Here is a 24,081-nt window from a genome sequence, read left to right as displayed (position 1 = left end):
TCTTTTCCCAAGCTACAATGTCATTTTACAGGGACCTGCTTTGCAATATAGACTATTTCAAGGATCAATACATTTGGGTGTTATTAGAGACCCTGTGCACCCCACAGCCAAGACGGGGCCCACATATACTCATACAAACGCAGGCTTATCAAACACTGAAAGGCGGCTCTTGTGTAGCTGTAAAGCAGTATTTAATGCTTTTATTTTTGCTGTGCACTGATTTATCATACAGAACAGTTTAGTTAATACAGGGGTATTTGTTATTCAAGTCATTAGGGTTATGTTAGGGTTAGCACCGATGTACCTGCCTCTGTTATAAAAGGGACATGTCGTTTAGAGTCTGCTTTAGCAGATTAGAAAAAAATGTTTAGCAATTCTGGTTGTGAAGGCGATGATGATCGTGAAGGAATACAATTCATGCCTGAGCACCCAGTGCCTATGATCTTGTGGAACAAAAAACAACCATGCAACATTACAATGACTTGTATCCCTTTTATCACTGTAATAGCTCAATAAATTATATAGCAAGGCCAGTATCTGCCAGTATTTGGGGCAGTTCTGAAGATGCTGTTTCACAAGGAGTCCTTCAAAAATAATAATAATAATAAAAAAAACATGTAGACTGTCTTTTGGATTTGTATTAATTTATGGCAGTAAAACTAGCATACAGTCTACTGGATGTTGTTGTATTCCCAAAGAATCTAAACTGTGGGAACTCTGAATTTGTTTTGTGATGTATACCAACTTACTGTCTTGAGTTCAAATGGATTATGTTGTTTTTTCTCGCTCAGACAGGATTATGAGCAAATCTTTTTTTACAATCCTTTTATATTTCACTAGTGTTGATTTAATCATAAAGTGTCATTCTTTTTTTCCCCTTTTTAATATGAACATTGGATTGAATTATATTAATAGTATACGGGTTAAACTGCTTTGCAACCCAGATTTATTGGTAAAGTGAGATATTCTGAAATCTAAATCCATCACAAATACCGAGTTCTGTACTGCATCAAATCATAACGTTGTAGTTCTGGGAGAACACAGTTCATCTGCGTTTTAGTTCAGAAATGTAATTAAAAAATACGATATTTAAATATTAAGTACAACGCATAATTTCGATTACGTTCTATTAACGTAATGGACAGCTTAAACTGTTCGACCTCCGTTCCATTTCATCCTTCAGCACCACCGCTCGAGGACAGCTCGTTATTCTAAAGCAGCTACTGTGGTGTAGCGTGGATGTATCAGAACATACAGGTAGTGGACAAAAAAATGGAAACACCTGGGTAAATGAGGGACACCAAGTATATTGAAAGCAAGGGCTTTCACACAGGTGTGGCTCATGCGTTAATTAAGCAAGTAACATTCCAGCATGCTTAGGGTCATGTATAAAAATGCTGTACAGGCCTGGTTGCCTATAATTATGGCTAGCATGGCTGCAAGAGGAGACCTCAGTGACTTTGAAAGAGGGGTGATTGTTGGGGCGCGTTTGGCAGGAGCTTCAGTGACCATGACAGCTAAACTTGCTGATGTTTCACGAGCAACAGTGTCTAAGGTAATGTCGGCATGGAACTCCGAGGGAAAGACATCATCAGCAAAGGGCAACAGTGGGCGGAAGCGCATACTCCATGATCGTGATATCCGTGCATTAATTCGAAGTGCAAGACAAAACAGGCGAGCAACTGCAGATCAATTGACTGCAAATTTCAACCTGGGGCGCGAGCAGCCAGTTTCATCAAAAACGGTCCGCCGAGAACTCCACAGAGCGGGATACCATAGTGGCCCAACGCCCTATTAAGTGACTTTACATTGGTGTTTCCATTTTTTTGTCCAGTACCTGTATCTACTCTGTGTGACAGGGGGGTTGTGGTAGAAGTACGTTATAGTGCATAGACAGGTATGGTATTTACACTGGGACGCAGTACAATAACCTGCTATCCCGCTGTGTATGATATATAATATTCAATACTGAACATGTCATAACATTACGTTTGTCCAGTTATTAATCGTAAATTGTAGGGTGTACTGTGTATTATTTTTTCTGTTTTCTAAAAATATTTTGTTTAGAGATTATTCGGGCAATAGTTTGATGATAAGTTCTAAAAATGAAGTGACATCATTCACGTGCAGCAAGCTTTCTGACTAGAAAAAGTACCGCAAACAGGATGGAGGACTCGGTCCAGCATGGAGTAAAGGCTGCTCTACAGCGTTAGAACGTTACAGACCATTCCACTATTCCAAAATTCACTATTAATATTTATTGTGCCTTTTGCACAGTCTAGTTACTTTGAGTGCAAACTCTCGCCTCTCCCAGAGGCATCCCAGCTATAGCTCTCTTCTGCCACCCACCGGTTTAAAACGAAGTCCTGTTTGATTTTATATGAAGTGGAGAGTGTGTCTGTTTCCCCAGAGTTTCAGCCAGAACTGTGAGAGACCACCTGCACTCTGCAGCTTTCCATCAAAAGCGGGAGACATGGAAGTTGCACAGCAGCACTGGCTAACCTTTCAATAAAGGCGTTGTTTTAAGTCACTCTGTCGGGCATCTAAAGCATTTATACATTTGTATTTAAAAACTTTTTGCGTTTTACATTTGTTTTAAATCGGTAATTGTTCAAAAAACGTGTTTTTATAGAAATGTTTTTCCCCGCCGGGGATCATATTTAAATGAATCTGTCTAGCTTCTTTTTAATAGATCCTTTGTGAATACTGTACTTAAAAACAAAACAAAAAAAACAGTTTGTAGCTCTGATTGCTGCCGTAGATTACAATACACTATGAGAATAAGTGACGCTATGAATTTTACAGAATTCTACCTCCGATTTGGACACTTGTTTCCTAAGAACCTTTCCTTATTCAACAACAGTTTTCGGGACTCGATTCCTTTTACCGACAATGTGCTTTTTTCGGGACGTGAGCCCAGCACCATCATATTGGTGATAATGTACTCGCTGTCCTTTATTATCGGGCTGGTGGGCAACATCATGGCACTGAGGGTCCTCACGCGCAAGAGAAGGAACCGGCTAGCGGGAATCTCTGCCACCAGAAGCCTCCTAATTAACCTAGCCGTCTGTGACATGATGGTGGTGTGCATCTGCATGCCTGTTAACCTCGGACACCAGGTGTACAATGCGTGGATCTTTGGCGACTTTTTGTGTAGTGCTGTCCCGTTTGTCCAAGCGGTGTCCGTCTCCGCCAGTGTCCTTAGTCTCGCAGTCATCAGCTTGAACAGGTACTACAGCGTTCACAATCCTCTGAACGCCAGGTCCTTCTTTACGTGGAGGAAGATCTTTTGGATGATTTGCGTGGTTTGGGTTTTGTCCTCGGGGCTTTGCATGCCGCTGATCTTCATGAACAAAACCAAGGACCTCGTTCTGCTGGACGGACAGCAGGTAATAACGGTGTGCATGGAAACCTGGCCACATGTCAGACTCAGGCAAGCTTATAACTTTCTGCTCTTCTGCTCCCTGTACGGCTTTCCCGTTCTTTTCAACCTCATCATTTGCTTTCTCACTGGGCGCAAGCTGTGGAGCACCGACGACAAATTTAAAGATTACACGTGCAATTTAGCTGCGTCTGGGTCGCGGCTGAAAGTGCGCAAGAAAATAGCGAAGATGGTGGTGGCTTTGGTAATTCTGTTTACGCTCTCCTGGTTACCAATGTACGTGGTGGACATTTGGATCGATTTTAATATGCCCAATGCCTCTGCTGAGGAAGAGGACCTCGATCATGTTCAGCACGAATGGATTCTGCAAGCGAGACCCTTTGCGCAGTGGCTGGGGCTGACGAATTCAGCGCTCAATCCTCTGTGCTACTGCTTTGTGGGGAATTTATACAGATCCGCCAAGAAGTTCAGAAAGAGCTACAGGAAAAAGTTCTCGTCTGTGTTTAGCTTGCCATTGGCCCAGACCCCACCCATCAACTCTGTCCCGAGGTTGTTGTCTTACAGGGCTTCAGATGAGAATTCAGACTCGGAAATCTGCGGCTGGAGAGACTTTGCCTTTAACGAGAATCTCACTAAAAACAAGAGCGTCTCCGTTGTCACTGTGTGTGAAACGATATTCGACTGAGTAAAGCTGTCTATACTGCATGCTGTACGGTACATGTATTTTTGTAAAGTATTTATAATAAAATCACACTGTTGATTTTTGGCTTTTATTCTATTAAATGTTCATATTCTATTAGGTGTTCATTTAGCATATATATATATATATATATATATATATATATATATATATATATATATATATATATATATATATATATATATATATATATATATATATATATATATATATATATATATATATATAAACGGGGGTTTCAAATGGACAGCACAATATTGCAAAGCAGTGTGATTTTTAGCTTCAGAATGTCTTCTAAATGTAGCTCTATAAATGTCCCTGCTATATATATAATGTGTGTGTGTGTGATTTTCCCATTTACAAAAATCATGCACGCTCTAACTCATTTATTACTTTTCTTCCACAGTTGTGTTCTCAAGATCTGGTCAGTTGTGACTTGAACGCGCTCTACCAGTTTGATTTTACAATACCTAGCATGTCTCTACCAATGGATGTAGTTTTTTCATGTTCAAGAGATGATAATTCATTATGATTTAGATGTGCTGGACTTTGAAGTACCATCACGCATTGTTCTGGTCGTGTATGATTGATATTTTGATTTATAAATCAGATGAAAACGCCCGACCCATAAATCGCTATATCTCGCAGCCACATTTTCAATATTCAAATGAGCGTATTGCAGAAGGACATTTGGGTTAATCTAGAACATTATATTTTACATGAAAACTACAGTACACAGTTTAAACATCTCAGTAAATTTCCAGAAGAAAACTGGTAAGCTCGCAAATGTACCATTTATTCCGGTTACACGTCTGGTTTTTCAGTAATTTTGTCGATTTTTATTAATAGCGTGTCTACAGGTGTTGCTAATAAAATCTATTAATATGCGCTGTTCTGCTCAATAACACTTGCTTACTAGCTGGTTTAATGTGACAATTGATGTTATGGCTTTAAAGTGTCACTGTGCTTTTTTCACCTGTCGCTCCAAACTGCATAGCTTGTTCTGTGAGACGTTTGATCTTCCTTAAAACATGTTGTGTGGTATTGTTCAGACTCCAGTTAAACTCAGATAAACCTTTTGCGTCTAACCATTTACGACACCCAACTACACTGCTAACTATTTATAGAATAACCAAATGCGTGTATTAACTAATTAACAATCGTTTTGAAATCTAAATGCCACACAGCGATTTTGTTACAAAACAAAAAATTATATATATATATATATATATATATATATATATATATATATATATATTAGAATCTAAAACAGAAAGAGCAGAAAATCAAATCTGGAATTTTGTAACCTTGATTAGACGCACATATTCAGAAGCCACAGATTAGTCCTGCGACTGAAAAATGACTGATTCCAAATTCCAGAACTGATTAAACCAGAGAACCTCTGATATGCGGCATCCTTTCTGCTTGTCTCTTAACAGTGTCTGGTTATTCAGTTTGACAGGCTTTTCATTTTCTATTCCCTTGAAAGGAGGGAGGCAATATAAATGGATACAGATTATTAATATTTGACTTAAGTAGTCCAGTCATATTTCCATCCATGCAAATGCCACTGTCAAATAGAAATATATATGATCATTCACCTGGGACTATTGTTCTCAAAGGGTATCCAAGTACATGCCACAAAATGTTATTTTTCATATTGAGAGAGCCTGCTTAAAGTGACCATTAGCACAGTGTCTAGACTAGCTGTTATAAGAGATTTCAGATGAGAGGCACCCTTCTTAGACATATTATATAAATCACAAATTGAAGGTTATACTCGAACTATTATTTCACATAAAGTGCTGTGCTATACAGAAGATAGAATTTGGTTGATTCCTCATACATGATTTATAATTCTAAACGTGACTCTTAGGCAGAAGGAGAAGGCTGACAAACACAGTGTCTCACGTTGAACTGTGAATCTAAGTCACATTGTAGCCTTATAACTCATAAAATGTACAGTGGTTGAGACTGAATTCACTTTCTGAATTCATAGCTTATACTCAGGTCAGAAACACTGTGCAGAAAAGAATGAGGTAACAGATCATGTTTAAGCTATCCTTGCACTGGCACTGAGCCATCCCTTTGTGACATAATTGCAGGTGCTGTCAAATAAAAAATAAAAAAATAAAAGAAGTAGATTATTATAACAACAGAGCAGGATGCAAGTCAGTTACAATAGGAAAGGTCATTTGCAGTATGCGGTGTGATTAAGTCTCCCGTCCTATTTGCAAGGAATCATGGCGCTAACAAAGATATGATTGATCCAGGAAACCAGCAATAGGGTGATGCCATCAATGTGTCTTCAATTAACCACACCACTTTTTGACTTCCAGAGCCGCTGACATGAATCATCGCCACAGAACTGATGCTATGCTACGGTTTAATTAAATTTGAACTCCACATTAGATGTAGCTCTTTCAGAATCAGGAACTTGTGACAACCAGAGTCAATAGCAACTCCATTCAAGGTTAGATGTATTAAATGCATGTATTAACTGTATGCCCTTTAAAGAAAAGGTTCAAGGGTTTAGCATACAGACATATGCCCTTATTATATCACTGATGACACACATTCTGCAGGGAAATTCACACTGAGTAAGAAGGTGGCGGTTTTGATATACAATCAGATTATTCCAAAGCCTGCCTGTAGATGTGTGTGATTTAAGTTGTCAAGGCTTTCATTTTTTTTTATTAACATGAAGGAGAAAAGCAATATAAATGCATTTCAAGTATGAGTTTTTATGCCAAGCTTTGAAAAAGCATCACTGGATTGTGAAGGCTAGGAAAACAAATATACTCTTTAAATACTGTTTATTTGATATGATTTTGGTTTTCAGTGTTGCGCGTGTTTATAGCCTTTCCACCTGCACACCGAGCCCTGAGGGCTCCAGGCCCTTAAGGTTCGGGTGTTTTTGCACTAGCAAGATACCCGACCGGAGCCGACCCGAACCGTGAAACTCCAGCCTCGCAACATCTCTGAATCTGGCTCGGGGCCGAAGCAGGCTGGGCGGGGTTAAGTCATCACGCTCAAGCGTCATTCCAAGAAAAAGTGCGAAAAAAATGGTTGACGTCGATGTAGATGAGAGGAAAGTGAAGGCTTGGGAGACTGATGAGGTGCAAGCACTAGAGTCAAGCGTTCGAAACGAGAAAATACATACTTGCCAACATTTGGGGGGTCATACGCAAAAAACATTCATGATCAATCATATAATAGACGTACCCCCCCAACCCAACCCAACCCAACACGACACGAGAGTCATGACAGTGAAAATAGACATAATGAAGCGTCCTTACCTTTGTATAAGTTAGTGATCAGCAGATGTGTCAGCCGCACGAACAGCACAGCGTGCGGTTTTCACCTACTCTACTGTGCACAATAAATGACATTTGCTTTTTTGTCTTCTGTCTTCTGGAGCTGAGTTTCGTGTTCGCAAGACTCATACAGCTCTCTGCCATGAGTATTGAAAAAAATTAAAAATATATGGGAATATGTTATAAAAATTTAAAGCAGTCTTTCTTTACTGTACACATGCACAACACTTGCTTTATACCTCCTGAACACAGATCGGATGTAAACTCCCGGTTGTGATATTCGTATACACACAGCGCCTGCTAATTTATGTTTTAAACAAAATGGGCTTGCGCACACTTACATTTTATTTCTTGAACCTTTTTTTTCACACAATGCAGTGTACCCAGGTAGTTTTTTAAAACAAATATTTTCTCCAAAACTAAACATGACTAAAAGAAATTACTTCTGAGTGCCGTTGAACATATATGCTACTATGCTACATTAGTACTTTATTTAAACGAGGAAAACAAAATGAAAACAAGACAATTGTTTACAGTTTTAAACTAGGTGATATACTGTACCTGAGAGAATAAATGTGTGGAAAGATTACATCACATAGTATAATGTTGGTTATGTCTTTTAAAAACAATTCACCCCCAAACTGTTCCAACGTTTACCTGACGTCATGCCGCACAAAAATGTAGACATAGTCTGTTCTACATGCAGTGTTTCTCCCATAGGGTTGTCAATATAACATCACAAAGAGCATGATGCTGGTTGCTACACTTTATGTCTCTTCAGTGGCCTCTCAGTTGTGCTTCCTGTTTAGTACATCCTCCAGTGTAATTAGTATTTTTTTCTTTCCACTTTCACCTGATGAAGAGGCTTTTTATTTGGCTTAAGAGCCTGCAATAAAGCGAAAGAAAATCAATAAAACCTGCTTGCCTAGATCATTGTGACTAGACTAACACCGTGGTAGATAGAATTATATACATACTGGTCAATATGTCCATAGAGATGCCAGCAACCCACCACATTGCTAAGACCTTAGTCTAGTGATAGTATCAGTAGGAGGAAAACATCCTTTATAAAAGTTTGCCACAGTAAATTTGCATGGTAATTTTGCAGTTTTCCTATGCTTTTTCTGTGGTTATTCCATGCATTTACCATAGATTACAATGGTTTGCCATATTTATTTTGAATCTGCTTTACCGTACATCTATGAGATTTACAGTGCTTACCTATGGTTTACCCTGCTTTCACTATGCTTTATTACATTTTGTTATGTGTTTTGTTATGGCTTTGTCATATAAAAGCTGTCCTAACTACTTTGTAATGTATAGATTTAACATATATTTAACAAGTTAGGATGTAATATACATTCTTATTTATATTGTGCAAGTGGGGTATCGATAACATGGTAGTAACTGGTGGGTTAGTTATTTCCGTAAATACGTTGACTTGAATAAAGGACTGCATGACACATCATCCAAATTTAGAGACCAATTAGTGTAATTTAACATCAATTCAGGTTAGGCTTTTGGATCCTTGCCCTCATGTAACCAAGGTAGCCTAAGGGTACTATAAGTTGAATGTGAAAAGAGAATGCTGTTTTTCTATTAGAAACAGATGGAAGTGGTTGTAACCCAAGATTGTCCATAAAGCCAAACAATGAACAACATGATGGTAAGACTGTGTTTTTTAGGGAGGGGGGGGGGGGGGGGGGGGGGGTGAATATGAAATGAAACATAAAGTATCAGAATTTAGGAGTATACTGAGCCACCCTATATGTTTGTCCAGCCTTGTCACACTCGTGTTCTCACAGTTAATATAGTTAAAAAGAAGCATTTATTCAATTGTGATGGAATATGTTAGGGACATTCTTTCAGCACTGATAATATCAGAATCTGAGGAATATATTACTGTCTGTCACATTGTTGAATAGGTATGTGCAATTTATTCATTGAAAATAAAGTTCTGGAATTTTTACTTTTTCCAGTGCATCAATCTCGATCACAGTGAATCAAAAAACAGCTCAAAAAAGGCCCCAGTCTTTTAATCCGACTGTTTGTGTGTGTGTGTGTGTGTGTGTGATTTATTGAGCGTGTGACAGGAGTTTAATCTCACAATCCCTTTGTGCAAGAAAATGAGAGAGGTTTCTCTGGCATGGAGCTACAAGGAACAGAAAATGGAAGAACTAAATATAAGTGATCATGTCATATGAGAGTGTGGGACGCTCGCAGTATCCCTCTTTACAGCGAAGGCCAATTTAATATAGGAGCAAGGCAATGATAACACATATGGTGTATAGAATGAATTCAAACCACATGGTTCCCTTCGTCAAGTGTAAGTATGTCAGACACAAGAACAATTGCAGCGACATGGCGCCCCCTATCTGTCACCTGGTATAAAGGCATGTTCTACTGCTCCACTAAAGGAGCCTGGCTCTTTTAGAAAAGTGGGGGTGTTCTGGAGCCTTGATGACCCAGGTTTGAGTTCAGGTCTACGCCTTCAGGATTTTTCACCCTTCCATTCTCTGTCATAAAAATAGAGGGACTTGGCTATTTACAATTTATAATATTATAATATTACAGATGCTATTCAAAGCGTAGATGCTCCTTTAGCATTTGGAACCGGACCAATAGACAGACTTCAATTTACTTCTATTCATTAAATGATAAATAATCAGGCCTCTGTGTCACAATTAAACCACAGAAAGCGGGTGGGTGGGTGACAAATCATCTGCGTTGAAACTAAATCATTAACTAATCTACTCATGTATAAAGCTCTTTTTTTCACATAATCCTTTTTTTTTTGTTTACACTGAATCGGCCAACACAATATCACAGTAATTAAAAGGAAAGGATTTTTTAAAAAAAGCTAGAAGGAGCAGACAGGGCACATTCGTCACACTTTAATGGGGTTTTGTAATTGCTTGTTATCAAGATACAAGAGGACTGTATAGAAATGTACTTTTGCAGTCATAATATCTGTAGCACTTCTTATCTCTCAGACTGCAGTTTTCAAAGAATGGCACCTGTGATAAAATGTAAAATATGACCCAAAAAAGGTGATTAAGATAATCGCAATAGCATGAATTTGTCACAGGTTTTTTCTTTTTTAAATATGGTGTTAAGCGTTATCTATTTGATATTGATATACTAAAGGAAAGGAAAGGAAATATTGATATACTAAGGAAAGCATTGCCATAACTGAAGCCTGTTGATAGAAATACTAAAAGAAACTTAATAAATTCAAGTCAAGTCTTTTTAGACATCGAATATGCAAAACAACATACACCAGATCAAACACTGCAGGCTGTTGTATCCCTGTAGAGATCCACATGAGATCTGATTGTGTTCTTAGACACGTGCCAAAGCCATTACACTTTACAAAAAAAAACCCTGGGCTTTGTTTGTTCATGGGTCATACTTTAGGTTACAATGAGAGTGTTACCACCTGCCTAGTACAAGCTAATGGATTTAAAGGCTCCACTGGTGTTTTCTAGATGAGGCTCTTTGTTGAATTGACCCCAGGTGTCTCTTACAGATCTGCATTTGAATACCAGAGGCATTTAGAGAGAATCTTTATGAAGTTAAAAAGCTCCTTATATATAAAAAAAGTACTACTAAAAACACTAATTACACTATAATTAGACACTTAGTAGGAATCAATGAGTACTGTGGCAAAAATATAATGATATATGGCTTCCATTAACACAGTTGGGGAGCAATAATGCAGGCAAGAATTAAATCATTTCTACCTGTCCTTAATCATAATGGCTGTCCTTCCTCTAAAGGGGTAGCTTTCCGTGATAATCTTCCTTTTCCCTTCCCTGAACCTTGAGACTCCTTTCTCAGTCCGCTTTGTCTCCTTCTGGGTCCAGTTCTGCGGAAAGAAAAGGAAAGTGTTCATAGAGCTCACTCACTCAAGCAAAGCCAATAAATCAAGGTTATTTCTCTGCTTTGGTCACCAATGTCTGAGTGGTTGCTGGTAATGCTAAGGCATGTTGACACCTAAACAGCAGTGCTAACTTTGCCTATTTAGGAAGGATTGTCACTTGTGTTGTTTCATCAGTAATAATGAATTAAAAGTGGAGGTAGTACAGTAGTAGGGGGTATGAAGGCTTACTTTAATGGAATGGAAAGAAAAAAATCCAACTTTTATTGTTTCAGCTCTAAGAAACATTGCAAAAAGCAACCCTGTTAGAAGTGGAATTAATTCTGCTGAGCAGCTTCAGATTCCACAGTTTGACACAATATAAAAACCAGCTTTTCCTATGGAACCAGCATGGTTATTATATATATATATATATATATATATATATATATATATATATATATATATATTTCTGAACATCATACATAACATTTTCAGAGCAGAAACACCATATTTTCATTGAAAATTAAACTTTTTTTCTTATTTTGTTTAAAAAGAGCACATGTACATAAACATGAAAAACTGTAATAAAATAAACTTTATGCAATAAACTTCTGTGTAAACAGGTGTAGAAAGCTGTATGCACATATAAAATTATATGTGCATACAAGCAAGCAAAGACAAAGTTACCAAATTAATGACATTCTCTTTGGCAGATCTACTGTATACTTGACACTAACTGGCACCGTTGTGCTTTGACTGATTACCTCTTTTCATAGAGTTTACTATTCTTTGCTTCACTGGATCAGAATGTTAAGAAGGCTCCATGCTTAGTTTAGAGAGATCCTTCCACCTGATAAGAAAGTCTTGGAACTTTCAGCCTGCTAGAGTTTTGAGTAATGAACCTTCCACACAGACTTCATACAATTTTACTAATAATATTTTCTACTGGTTACAGAGAATATTTAAACAGTAATACAGAATCCTACTATATTACTGTGAACTACTAAAAGAGTATGTCTTAACACATTCATAAGTTGTGTATTTCAACAATTAATTTAAATTCTCCAATTCATGTCCAACAAATTAGCCCGATTCCAATTCCCTTTCTGGTTCAGCTCGATCCAACCATCTCTTCACATCAAGTAAGGGTGACAACAGCTATCAGCTAAAAGATATCTGCACACATCTGGCAGAGATACCTTCTTTGCACTCCAGTTTAACCAAATGAGCCCATTTCACTGTATGATCAGTCTCACACCCAACACATTCAACACTTCTCACGTTATATTGGTCAACATTCAAATGCGAGAATAACATTCCCTCAGGGCCATTACATTGAAATAGCATTTGACATTGTTTGACCATATAACTACAGGCCGCGTACATTTTTGGCTCATTGACAACACACTCCTACATTTGTCACATCCACAGTTTACCAGAGACTTGCACTTAGCCCCTCTGTTGAAAATCATTCTTTCACCAGAAACAATACTGGATTGATAGCTGTTTCCTTTATGCATTTCAATTTGGTGACAAAGGGCAATTTTAAGAGGGATCCCCTCCATCCAGAACACAGGGGTGGGCCAGAACTCACTATTTTTCATATCACTGGGTTTCCAACCAAATTTCTCATCTATGTCATCGGTGGGTAAATTCATATCATCTGAATCTGGTCCTAAAGAAGACTCAGACACTAGGGCAACAGATGCCTTCCTTACAAAATAATCTAGTTTCTTATACACAGGAAGAACATTCCAGTACTACCTGTGACCGCATTGTTTTCGATCAATAACAGAATGAGGACTGAAGAAAATTCTGGAGAAAAGTGTTTTTTGTCTCCTTCCTCTCCTCTCATCATTGTCTATATAGGAAATGGGAAGAAACAGACTAGAATGGGAAAAGAGCTTATCTGATGGAAATCAGAGAGAGACTAACGAGAGCCAACTGAGTTGAATCATATGAACACGTGACTGTCTGCAACGTGAATGGAAGCCATCTCTTTTGGCATATGACCAAATGTTTTATTAAACTAATCATATTTTGAGAACAGTACAGCTCTCATTAATTCTGACCCCAGGTATTAGAATCTGACCTATAATCAGAACCATGCCATTATAATGAAATGCTGAAAGCTGCTGTAGAAACAGAATTACTACAAACAGTGTACTGTACAGTCCCATGCAGGTCATAAATATAAATAATATAAAATAGCACTAATATTTACAGCCATTTTTGTACACAACCTCCCTTCTTCAGTTTATTATTGAGTTTTGATTTAATATGAATTGTGAGAGTATCACAAATATGAAACATTTATAGTGTGGTACAGATTGTGATCACTACTCCAAACTAAAAATGGAATTATTTTGGATTATATTTATCCCCCAGAATAGTGCAATTTGCACTTTGGACACCAACTGTACCGATGTTACCTAGCTGTGAAATCTATCCCCAGTTTCATTAGCATTACCGCCGCCTTCAATCTCAAACACAAAGGGCCTCATTGACAAAAGGGCACTGAACATTATGGTGCAATCTTCATCATTATTCGTGAAAAATAGTGGGCATATGGGCATATTATGGCACTGTCACAAAGACGGCCAGAGTGGGTGGCGTCAGACCAGACAGGAATACACAGACAGAGATTTGGTTTGGTATAAGCTGGGCGCGTGATCGCGCTCAGCATTTAATAAACAGAACAGAAAATAAAAGGTTTGAAACACAAAAACACAGGACACGGCACTACACGCCAAAATAAAAAGACAAACAAAACGGACTAGACAGTAAACAGACAGACAGACAAATGAAACACGGTGAGTGAGACAGTTCTTTCCTTATTATTATTATTATTATTATTATTATTATTATTATTATTATTCTTTTTACCTCCTTCTCCACACTCGTTCTCCACTCACCGAACACCTAACCCTGAGTGCAAGAAATGTGCGTCTATATATACTATTGTGCTGGGATTCAATTACTAATTAATTATTCACTTGAATCCCAGCACGTGAATTAATTCTGTGCAACCCCGTGCTCACATATTACATTTAACCAGCACGTGAAGTGATTTGTGCTCTCCTCGTGCCTAAATACAAATCTACACTTTTTAAATACACGTGAAACACAGACCCGTTTATATCCCGTGTACCAATCTATACACCAACATTTACACACGCAACAACACACAAATGCACACAGGGACGGGGCACATTGCCACAGGCACATACAGATTTTATTGTGCCACACTATGGTAATCAGAATGAATATGTGATTTGTATGGTAATGCATGATTATATATTTAAATGAGGCACCCTGCTCTGAATAATGAGATGAGTTATAAGGGCGATAATCATAGTGTGTGCCTTAAAGTAAGCGATAATTAGTTAGCTTGGAAACCAGGCTTTAACCACTGATAGGCGTGCTATTTAAACCTATTTTTCTGGGCTGAAATCTATCTGGCATCATGGAGGCATTACTTGCATACATGGTTGTATGGTAGGATCCGAAGCACTCTAGAAAATGACTTGAAATTTTGTGTTTGAAAAACTAGCAAAATAATTTCATTAAATGGCTAAAACCTTTTCCTGTTCCACATCGAACACACGGAACTAGTCTGTTTGCCTCACGAAATTCAGCATTTACTTACATTAATGTTTTCATATACAGCAGTGAACATACCCTGTAAATAACAGGTAATATTAAGCATGAATGAACATGAAGGAATGTTATAATTTAGTTTTTATTTTATAGTTCATTACACTTTTAATTTTTAAATCAGATTAAAGTTTTACCTTAAGATGTTGTCTTCTGATCTCTAAAAGTAAGTTAAAATTTTCCTTTTTGATTCGGCTTATTCTTGATTGTACAACGCTTTGTGATAACTCTGTTGTGAAAGGCGCTGTATAAAATCCAATTGTATTGTATTGTATTGTGTTGTATGTTGCATAATTATAAAATACATTTTATAAAAGCAATTAAATGGTTTGTGTCGTTTCTTACTTACATGGTTGAGAATCATCTTTAAGTCTCGTGGTGTCAGTGACGCCCTGCACACTTTCTAGTTGTTCTGGATGGAAGATGTTCTCAGTGTTCCTTTCCAGGCTGATCAGTTCCTCCTGTCCGGATGGAAGATGTTCTCAATGTTCCTTTCCAGGCTGATCAGTTCCACCTGTCCGGATGGAAGATGTTCTCAATGTTCCTTTCCAGGCTGATTAATTCCACCTGTCTGGATGGAAGATGTTCTCAATGTTCCTTTTCAGGCTGATCAGTTCCACCTGTCCGGATGGAAGATTTTCTCAATGTTCCTTTCCAGGCTGATTAATTCTACCTGTCTGGATGGGAGATGTTCTCAATGTTCCTTTCCAGGCTGATCAGTTTCACCTGTCCGGATGGTCCGTCCTCTGTGCATGTTGCCGCAGACCGGTTCTGAGCAATCTTATCTTTAGTTTTTCTTTTCAGTTCAATCCATTTTTTTAACATGTCTGGCTTTGGCTGTGACCCAGGGCATTGACCTTGTGTTGCACGGCTGCCCATATTGCCTACTTTCTGGAAGCAGGAGTTTTGGAAGAGGCTGGACCAAACAAGGTATTATAATTTAAAACAACTCCACTAAAATGTCTAACTCCTCTGCGGGCAGTTTTAGTTTGCATTGCCTCTGCCTGTCCCCTGGTGAGTGCTGTGTCTGTTGATCGCTCATTTCTGATCAATGTAAGCCACCTCTACCATTCACAATAAACCACTGACCAAAAAGATAGGCCTGGACTGCTGGGGCTTTTCATATCCTGGTGGTCACGAGTAAGTGTCAGACATTATCGTGCACATTAAATTATCACTCACAATACATGTAGTGTGCACTCTATGGTATGTAAATTAGCCAAATAATGTGCACATAAATGTATGTGTTCTCTGTTAGTAAATGGGACAGTAAATTTATGGTGCATGTTAGGCTCACTATGTGCATGTCACACCTACATTTAGTGCCCTTTCGTAAATGAGGCCCAAAATTCTTTGATATGTTACACTTAAGAAAAAGCCTATAAAAGAGGTGCAAGGTAGTAACAATTTCTGATAGGATTAAGATTGGATAGCGAGGGCTGTTGAAACCATTCTGCCAGGTCAAGGGTTCTCTTGCAATAGAAACTGGATGAGAATATGCAATGTGTTGTATTGAGCGAGCAGTACATTGAAGATTTGTCAATTTGCATTTGTTTTATTCCTGAAAATAAAAGAGAACTAAAGCTAACCAAATGGCTGCAAATAGTGAGTAATTTTGCTTTACCATTATTACAGATGGCTGCGTGAGGAGCCAATGAAAATACAAGTGTTTTGTATGCCATAAAAACATCACAAACAAACCTCATTTAAGACATCTAGGGTTAGCGTACAACATCAATATCATTCCTTGATTTCTTGACTCAAGGAGTCAATGGACAAAAAGGGACAAGACAATTGGTCACGTACCTCAACCCTTTCAACACATAAATACTCCTTAATATGGTGAAACTATTTGTAAGCCAATGGAATAAATACAAGTTTGCCAAGCAGTTTATACAAATGTTATCATCAGGTGCACTATGACCCATGTTCTATAGAAAAAAGGTTTATATACATTGGAATGTCACAAAAGAATTGGTCTTATGTCCAATATCAGGCACTCCTGTAATGACAAAACAACATATTGAATTATAGTTCTGTAAGCTCCAAACTAAATTAGACTTCCCCTTTAAGAAATGCTCAGATATTGAGCAATTCTCGTCTCCTTGATCCGAGATAAAAAAGTATATGTTTCTTTAAGCTAGAAATCCGTCTCACTAAATCACTGTAAATGGATTTGTTTCTGGTACGATCTGAATCAATACACCCTATATGATGATTGAATGAAGTGCTGGAACCACACAGGGAACTGGACTGATTTCTAAATGAGTTCAAACAAGGGCTGCTGCCTCTGTGCCTGACGCTGCAGAACTACAGTCTTTTTCTAAATATCCCCAATGTTTTACATCCTGCTACTTCACCTAGTCGGCTATTTATAACTCTCTGTGTAAAGAAGTATCACTATGGAGCAGGTATTAGGGTTCCACAGTGTGTGAAATAGTGAACTCATTAAAGATATCAGAGCAGGTGTTAAGGGGTGTTTAAACAGTAGCCTGGATCAACATGGAGTTCATCATGGTCATCCAAGAAACCATCCATTCTGTCTGACATAACACTGTCAGAACATGAAGCTAACAGGAAATCCTTTCTGGGCAATATATTATTATCCTGTTGAAACGAGCCTGAACCTGCTGTGAAGTGATCCACAGAGTAAAGGTTCTGACAATCCAAATGCACATGGATTTTATTTTCCAAACAAAAAGAAGGGCTTTCTTCACAAAGTGAAACTTGTGAAAGCATGAGAAATGAGCCACGCTAGCTGCACTCCAATCAATATCACCTCCCAGCTGAATGATTTATTGACTGTAAAGACCATTACACTCCGCTCTCCTGCCACCAGCATAGCAAAGCTTTGCACAACAAGAAATTCTATCTGCTAGATTAACTTTGCAGATGAAACTTTCCTTGCCTTCCGTTTCACAATGCCAGTAAACGAGAACTTACCAAGGTTTTATAATCCATTTTCTTACCTCGTATTATCATTAGCAGCATTATCACCACCTCCCATGTCTTATGTTAAAGATCTATTTGATTGTTTTTTATACTTTAGTTTGGAATACATAGATTTTTCAACTACAACTTGTGTGACAGGTCACATGGATAGATGGAAGTGATTTTGTACCAGGAAGTAGCAACGACTTTTAATTATGTAGTGTTGTTTTTATTTGCATATTCGAAAATTGCTAAAAAAAAGGACCAAATGCAAGTTCATATGTAATTACATTACAAATGTTACCAATATCTCTTAATACCTTACTGTTTTACTTTGCTACTTATGACAATTTGTGTTTACTGTTATAAGGTTGAAAATAAGTATGTCGTTGCTTTATGCCTTCTGTTACCCTCCTAATGACTGACATGCCCACACAGATTGATGGCATTAGTCACGTCCACATTAGACCCTAAACTTATCCTTCTGCTGGCGTCATCTCACACTAATGTCTTTGCACTGGTATATACAGTATATTTTTTTCTTATTGGCATTACAATATTATCACATCCCCACCTCGTTTCCCTATGTCTAAGATCTCCTTGGTTCATTGCTTGTATTTCACACATCAATATTGAATATAAAGATGAAAACAATGCGTAAGAGGAAAAGGAATTTGAAAAAGAATGAAAAACAAGCAAAGAGCTAAAGGATCTTCAACAGGAAGCCCCAGTGATGATGCCACTAATGCTAAGCCTTTCTGTTGCACCCCTGTATATGTGTTGCTGATGAAAGGGGGGAACTACTGAGCTTTCTTCACACAAAGTCTAAATACTGTAACCTTGCAACATGCAAATAGCTATATTTCCGATGGGTCTTTTGAGGTGCCTGCATAATGAAAATCCAATCCCTTTAAATGAAACCCGGATTGAATCAAAACATGTAGATCAATGCTTTTGTTCTCCAGGGGTTTCCAACTTATATCAATTCTTTACAATCAAAATCATTTGACTATTGCCAGGAAACCACACATCAAATCATTTTAAATCTTGGGAATTACCCCAATAATTGAATAGCGGTTTGTTGAGGGATCTACTCAGCTTCTGATTGGGTTAAGGCTGTGATAGCATTGTTAATACAAAGTTGTTCATGTTAATGCTGAATAGAAATAACTGAAATAACAATTGTGAACCCCCTTTACTGTGTAATGTTGTAAATTACATTTGAGCTGTACATACATTACATTTGGATTCTGAATTACAACAAGCCATTACTGTATGTAGTGGATATACCCTACAATGAACAATATTGAATAATTGAAATAATCAAGAATTTTCTCACATTGTAAGGATTGGTTTCCTTTCCCAATGGGTAATTTTAGCAATGTATCAGGCTTACTTTACAGATAAAAAGGACAGGATAAAAGGATTTGAGTTGCAGCTTCAGATTCCCTAATGGGAAACGCTGCAGTGACTTTGAAGACCAAGAGTAAAATAAACTGTCACCTGTGACTTATAATAATTATAATTTCAGGATATATTCAAGATAAAAAAAGACAGGGCAGCTCAGTTCACAGTAGATTCAGAATCCATCTTTGAAGAGAACGTTTCTTCTCCTTTGCGGATGTAGTGCTTTGTTTGGCAGGTGTCCTTGATGTCAGTGAGGTTGATTATGTAGGGAAAGCGCTCAGGTCACAGTGCAGTACTGAATCGACATCAAAGAGTTAGGAAGCTGTTCACAGGGGTCTGCCAGCGATATGCTTCTCCCAGTCAACCCTCAGGAGAAACAGTTGGTCAGTTAGTTTGATATAGGACGTGATTCAACAAATGTAATTATACAACTGTGTCACTATATAGTACCATGCAGCTGCCTTCCAGCTATGGTTATTACTTAATACAGAACTACTGATTATAATTTGGCAAGAGGGGTTTACTTAAGATCTTTTAAAAGTGCCTACAAACAAATTAAACCCCATTCCAATGACATGATAAACTTGGGATATTCAGGAAAGTTCAGTTCAGCGCCTTGGTGCACAATTATTATTCAAAACAAACACAGAAACAAAATAAATAATTTAAACAAAACACTCCAAAATACAAACCAAAACAGCACCCAAGCTTCAGCTATCTCGGTGTTCTCTTAAACTAACTTTCTCTGTTCAGGGTTAGCAATCGCCTTCAGTGAACCGCCTCTATACCAAACAAACATTTATTTTGTTATTTTCATAGGGCGTGGCCAGGGGTCATTGATAATTGATATAACATTTAAACAATTTAACAATTAAACTGTGTGGCTGTGCAAAGATGGCCATCTTGTCCCCAGGCTGTTGCTTTATGCCTGAGCCACCAGCCACAAAACTTATTTTTCTAAGCGTGCAGATCCTCATTTGTGAAACCCTATTCCGGTTGACATTAGGCAGGTTGAAACATTGAATTCTCTTAAGTCTAAATTGAAAACAAAATAGATATTTTTATTTTGTACAGCGCTCTGGAGAACACTATATAAAAATACATTTGCATTGTATTTTATTGCATAATGGTAACCCGGTGCTAATTCTCTGGACTTTCTGTAAGAAAGCAGTACGGTATGGAAATGGTAAAAAGAAACACAGGCGCCTTTGTTTTTTGTTTTGTCACAATATTAGCACCTTGGCACATGGCAATCAAGAAGCAGCAGTGATTCATTCATCTGCACTCAATGCACTCTCTGTATTCTATCTGAACCCCCTGTCCCAAAGTGACTGTGTGATCTGCTTCAGCAGCACAAACAGCAAGAACCCAGTGCACATCCTTGTTATTTCTCTCACCTCCCAACAGCAGCAAGGGGGCATCTAATATCTATAATATATCAATCCATTGTGACAACAGGCTTTCAAGACCAACACATTATGTTTGCATACAGACAACTTACTGAACTTCAGACTGCTGATATTAAAGATAACGTGTTCCCTAGGAGAGTTTTAGGTCATGCTTTGTTTGTTTTAGCCCTATTAGAACGATCACGTACAGGATCGACCCGGATACAACGATCTCAGTACTGACTGACACTGACCTTTCTCCAGTGTGAAGTGTGTTATTCTCTCAGTGAAAACTGAGATGACCTATTGTATTATGAATCATGCATGACGAATGCAATCATTAAGGCCGTGAGGAGCAATCTACGCTGGATAGTTTTTTCACGAGAAAGGACATGATGTAATTACTGTATTCAGCATGTAAGTGTACGTTCTTTCCTTTTTCATTTCTTTACTGTTTTCTTTTAAACATACCTGTAGCAGGGCGATTGCCCTGCACTGGGGGAAACTAGTGTTGGTGTAATTTATATGTGGAAACAGGTTTGTTTTGTGTGCTTTTTGGAGTAGTTATATTTGATCAAATGATTGTTTGCAGACTGCAACACGGTACTTGTGAAGGCAATGCCCAGTCAAGGCCTTATGAAGAAGCAGTAGTCATCGTATGATTTCCATTACACGAGAGTAGATGTTAAAACTTCATGCTGATTTGAACTCGGCTCTCGCCAAGATAAGCACCAACTAAGACGTAGCTTTACAGTAAACTAATGTGATCCATATGCGTCTCCATCCATTTACGTTTCCTTCCATATGATGATGTAGATATCCTTCTGTCTGGTGTTAATGGCTGAAGTGTAATGCTGGCTCCAGGGATCAGCTTATTTTGCCTCCCTGGCGCATCAGCACACACAACGGCTGCGATGCTGGCTCCAGGGATCAACCAAAGTGCGGCCTCCCCAGCGCATCAGCATGACAACCGTCTGGATTGAGCTAAGTAGGGTACATCTCTGGGGTTTTCAAGTGGGCACCTTCCATCCTCAGTGTTTCGTCGACTAGCCCACGACACCTCAAGAGGGCTCGACGGTGATTCTGGCGTCCCAGCATCACCCCCCTCCGTCCCCCACTCAACTCAGCCCAGCTTACTTACCTGTCCCCAGCCAGAATCTTTCCGTCTCAACCACAGCCAGTTGCTGCTCCTCTCTGCTGCTTCAGATAAGTTCTTCACTGTGCGACGCAACTCTTGGCCACTGAATCCGACGTCTCTGAGAAACCGGGTTGTAGAATGTGCCACAAATCCTCGACAACCCACTTCCACTGGGTAAACCCGAACTCTCCATCCTCGCTGTTCCGCTTCAGTGGCTAGTTGAGCATACCGCAGTTTCTTCCTCTCATACGCCTCATCTACAGCGTCCTCCCATGGCACTGTTAACTCTACCAGGTGAACAAGGCGTGCTGATCCAGACCACAAGACAATATCTGGTCGAAGGTTAGTGGTGGCAATCTCAGGTGGAAAAATAAGCCGTTGACCAACATCTGCCAGCATATTCCAGTCTCTAGCAGCTTCCAGTTGTCCTGGGCGAGGATTGGTTTTAACACCTTTTCTTGGTGGTTGCTCTCCTGGGCGGAGGAATGTTGTCTTTTGTGTGTAATGTTTTGATGGAACAGGTGGCAACTTATTGGTCATGTTACGCTTGTCTTCCAATGCTAAGGCCAAACATCGCAGCACCTGGTCATGGCGCCAAGTAAACCTCTCTGTATTCTATCTGAACCCCCTGTCCCAAAGTGACTGTGTGATCTGCTTCAGCAGCACAAACAGCAAGAACCCAGTGCACATCCTTGTTATTTCTAAAGCCTTCCACCTGTCCAGTCTCTCACCTCCCAACAGCAGCAAGGGGGCATCTAATATCTATAATATATCAATCCATTGTGACAACAGGCTTTCAAGACCAACACATTATGTTTGCATACAGACAACTTACTGAACTTCAGACTGCTGATATTAAAGATAACGTGTTCCCTAGGAGAGTTTTAGGTCATGCTTTGTTTGTTTTAGCCCTATTAGAACGATCACGTACAGGATCGACCCGGATACAACGATCTCAGTACTGACTGACACTGACCTTTCTCCAGTGTGAAGTGTGTTATTCTCTCAGTGAAAACTGAGATGACCTATTGTATTATGAATCATGCATGACGAATGCAATCATTAAGGCCGTGAGGAGCAATCTACGCTGGATAGTTTTTTCACGAGAAAGGACATGATGTAATTACTGTATTCAGCATGTAAGTGTACGTTCTTTCCTTTTTCATTTCTTTACTGTTTTCTTTTAAACATACCTGTAGCAGGGCGATTGCCCTGCACTGGGGGAAACTAGTGTTGGTGTAATTTATATGTGGAAACAGGTTTGTTTTGTGTGCTTTTTGGAGTAGTTATATTTGATCAAATGATTGTTTGCAGACTGCAACACGGTACTTGTGAAGGCAATGCCCAGTCAAGGCCTTATGAAGAAGCAGTAGTCATCGTATAAGAATACCAGCTCATAAGTAAGTTACTTTAGGGGATATTGATCCCAAGTTAATGTATAGCGAGGGTTACCTAGTGTAGCAGGTTCCTGGACGTCTTGTTCTGTAAGGCTAGCGCTCGCCTGTGTGGCACATTTTAATTGTAGTTTTTGTACTGTGTTTTATTTTGCCTTTTGTACAGTCTTCTGTATGTGTCCCCTGTGCGTTACCATCGTTGGTAGCATCACATGACCAGTTTGTTTACTTTCTGTTTTGTGTTTAATAAATCCTGCACGCCTGTGCCGGCATTTCAACTCCAACTCCCATGTCTCTCTGTCTTGCAATGCGGTTACCCACACGTGACACAAGTACCTTGTCACAGTACCGTTTAAATGTTGACCAATGTGAAGGAATCTTCATACAAGTACTTTATATTGATGTTCAATTCAAATTTGCCATTTTGCCATTATTGTGATACAGAAAAATGCCAAGCCCTATTATAGTGAACACCCTGATATAACAAACATTTCTCCAGGTCCCATGGGGGTTTGTTATAGTGAAGTTAGCCTGTGTATGTATATATATATATATATATATATATATATATATATATATGCTGAACATTTTTAGCTGGCCTTCTTTATTAGTTCTGTCTGTTTTTAATAACGTTGTTCTATTTATTTTATTGTTATTGAAACTTGTAATTTTTTTTTTTTTATATGATCGATCATCATCATGAGCCATTACTGTTAAAATTAATGCAATTGTGGATATCAAAATATTTTATTGACATGCACATTTTGCAATGGTTTATTACGAAGAGCTGTCCAATATATACACTATTGAAGATCAATAATTAATTATTTTCACATCAGAATAATTTAATTATTGATATTATCAGTAGCCAGTATCATCTGTCCACTGTGCCAATTAGGAGCACT

The 24,081-nt window shown here is 38.5% G+C and overlaps 1 protein-coding gene and 1 long non-coding RNA gene across 2 annotated transcripts; one reads left to right on the top strand and one right to left on the bottom strand.

The window, feature by feature from the left end:
- Positions 1-2,271: 2,271 nt before the first annotated feature.
- On the top strand, positions 2,272-4,128 carry LOC117424776 (gastrin/cholecystokinin type B receptor-like). The gene has a single exon (XM_034041480.2). It carries the CDS (start codon positions 2,775-2,777, stop codon positions 4,065-4,067), a length of 1,293 nt encoding a protein of 430 aa, XP_033897371.2. The 5' UTR covers positions 2,272-2,774; the 3' UTR covers positions 4,068-4,128.
- A 3,911-nt stretch (positions 4,129-8,039) lies between these two features.
- Positions 8,040-15,404, bottom strand: LOC131698722 (uncharacterized). The gene is made up of 3 exons (XR_009307726.1): positions 15,268-15,404; positions 11,143-11,267; positions 8,040-8,285 (listed from the first exon to the last, which is right to left on the bottom strand). It is a non-coding gene; the product is annotated as an uncharacterized LOC131698722 (long non-coding RNA).
- Positions 15,405-24,081: the final 8,677 nt, after the last annotated feature.

The sequence above is a fragment of the Acipenser ruthenus genome, chromosome 19, assembly GCF_902713425.1.
Source record: "Acipenser ruthenus chromosome 19, fAciRut3.2 maternal haplotype, whole genome shotgun sequence".
Taxonomy (NCBI): Eukaryota; Metazoa; Chordata; class Actinopteri; order Acipenseriformes; family Acipenseridae; genus Acipenser; species Acipenser ruthenus.
The sequence above is the reverse complement of the archived record's forward strand: the minus strand, read 5'-3'. Positions and strand labels throughout refer to the sequence as shown.

Bases quoted from the DNA above. Each gene is read 5' to 3' on its own strand.
- LOC117424776 (XM_034041480.2), top strand. From the start codon at position 2,775: ATGAGAATAAGTGACGCTATGAATTTTACAGAATTCTACCTCCGATTT.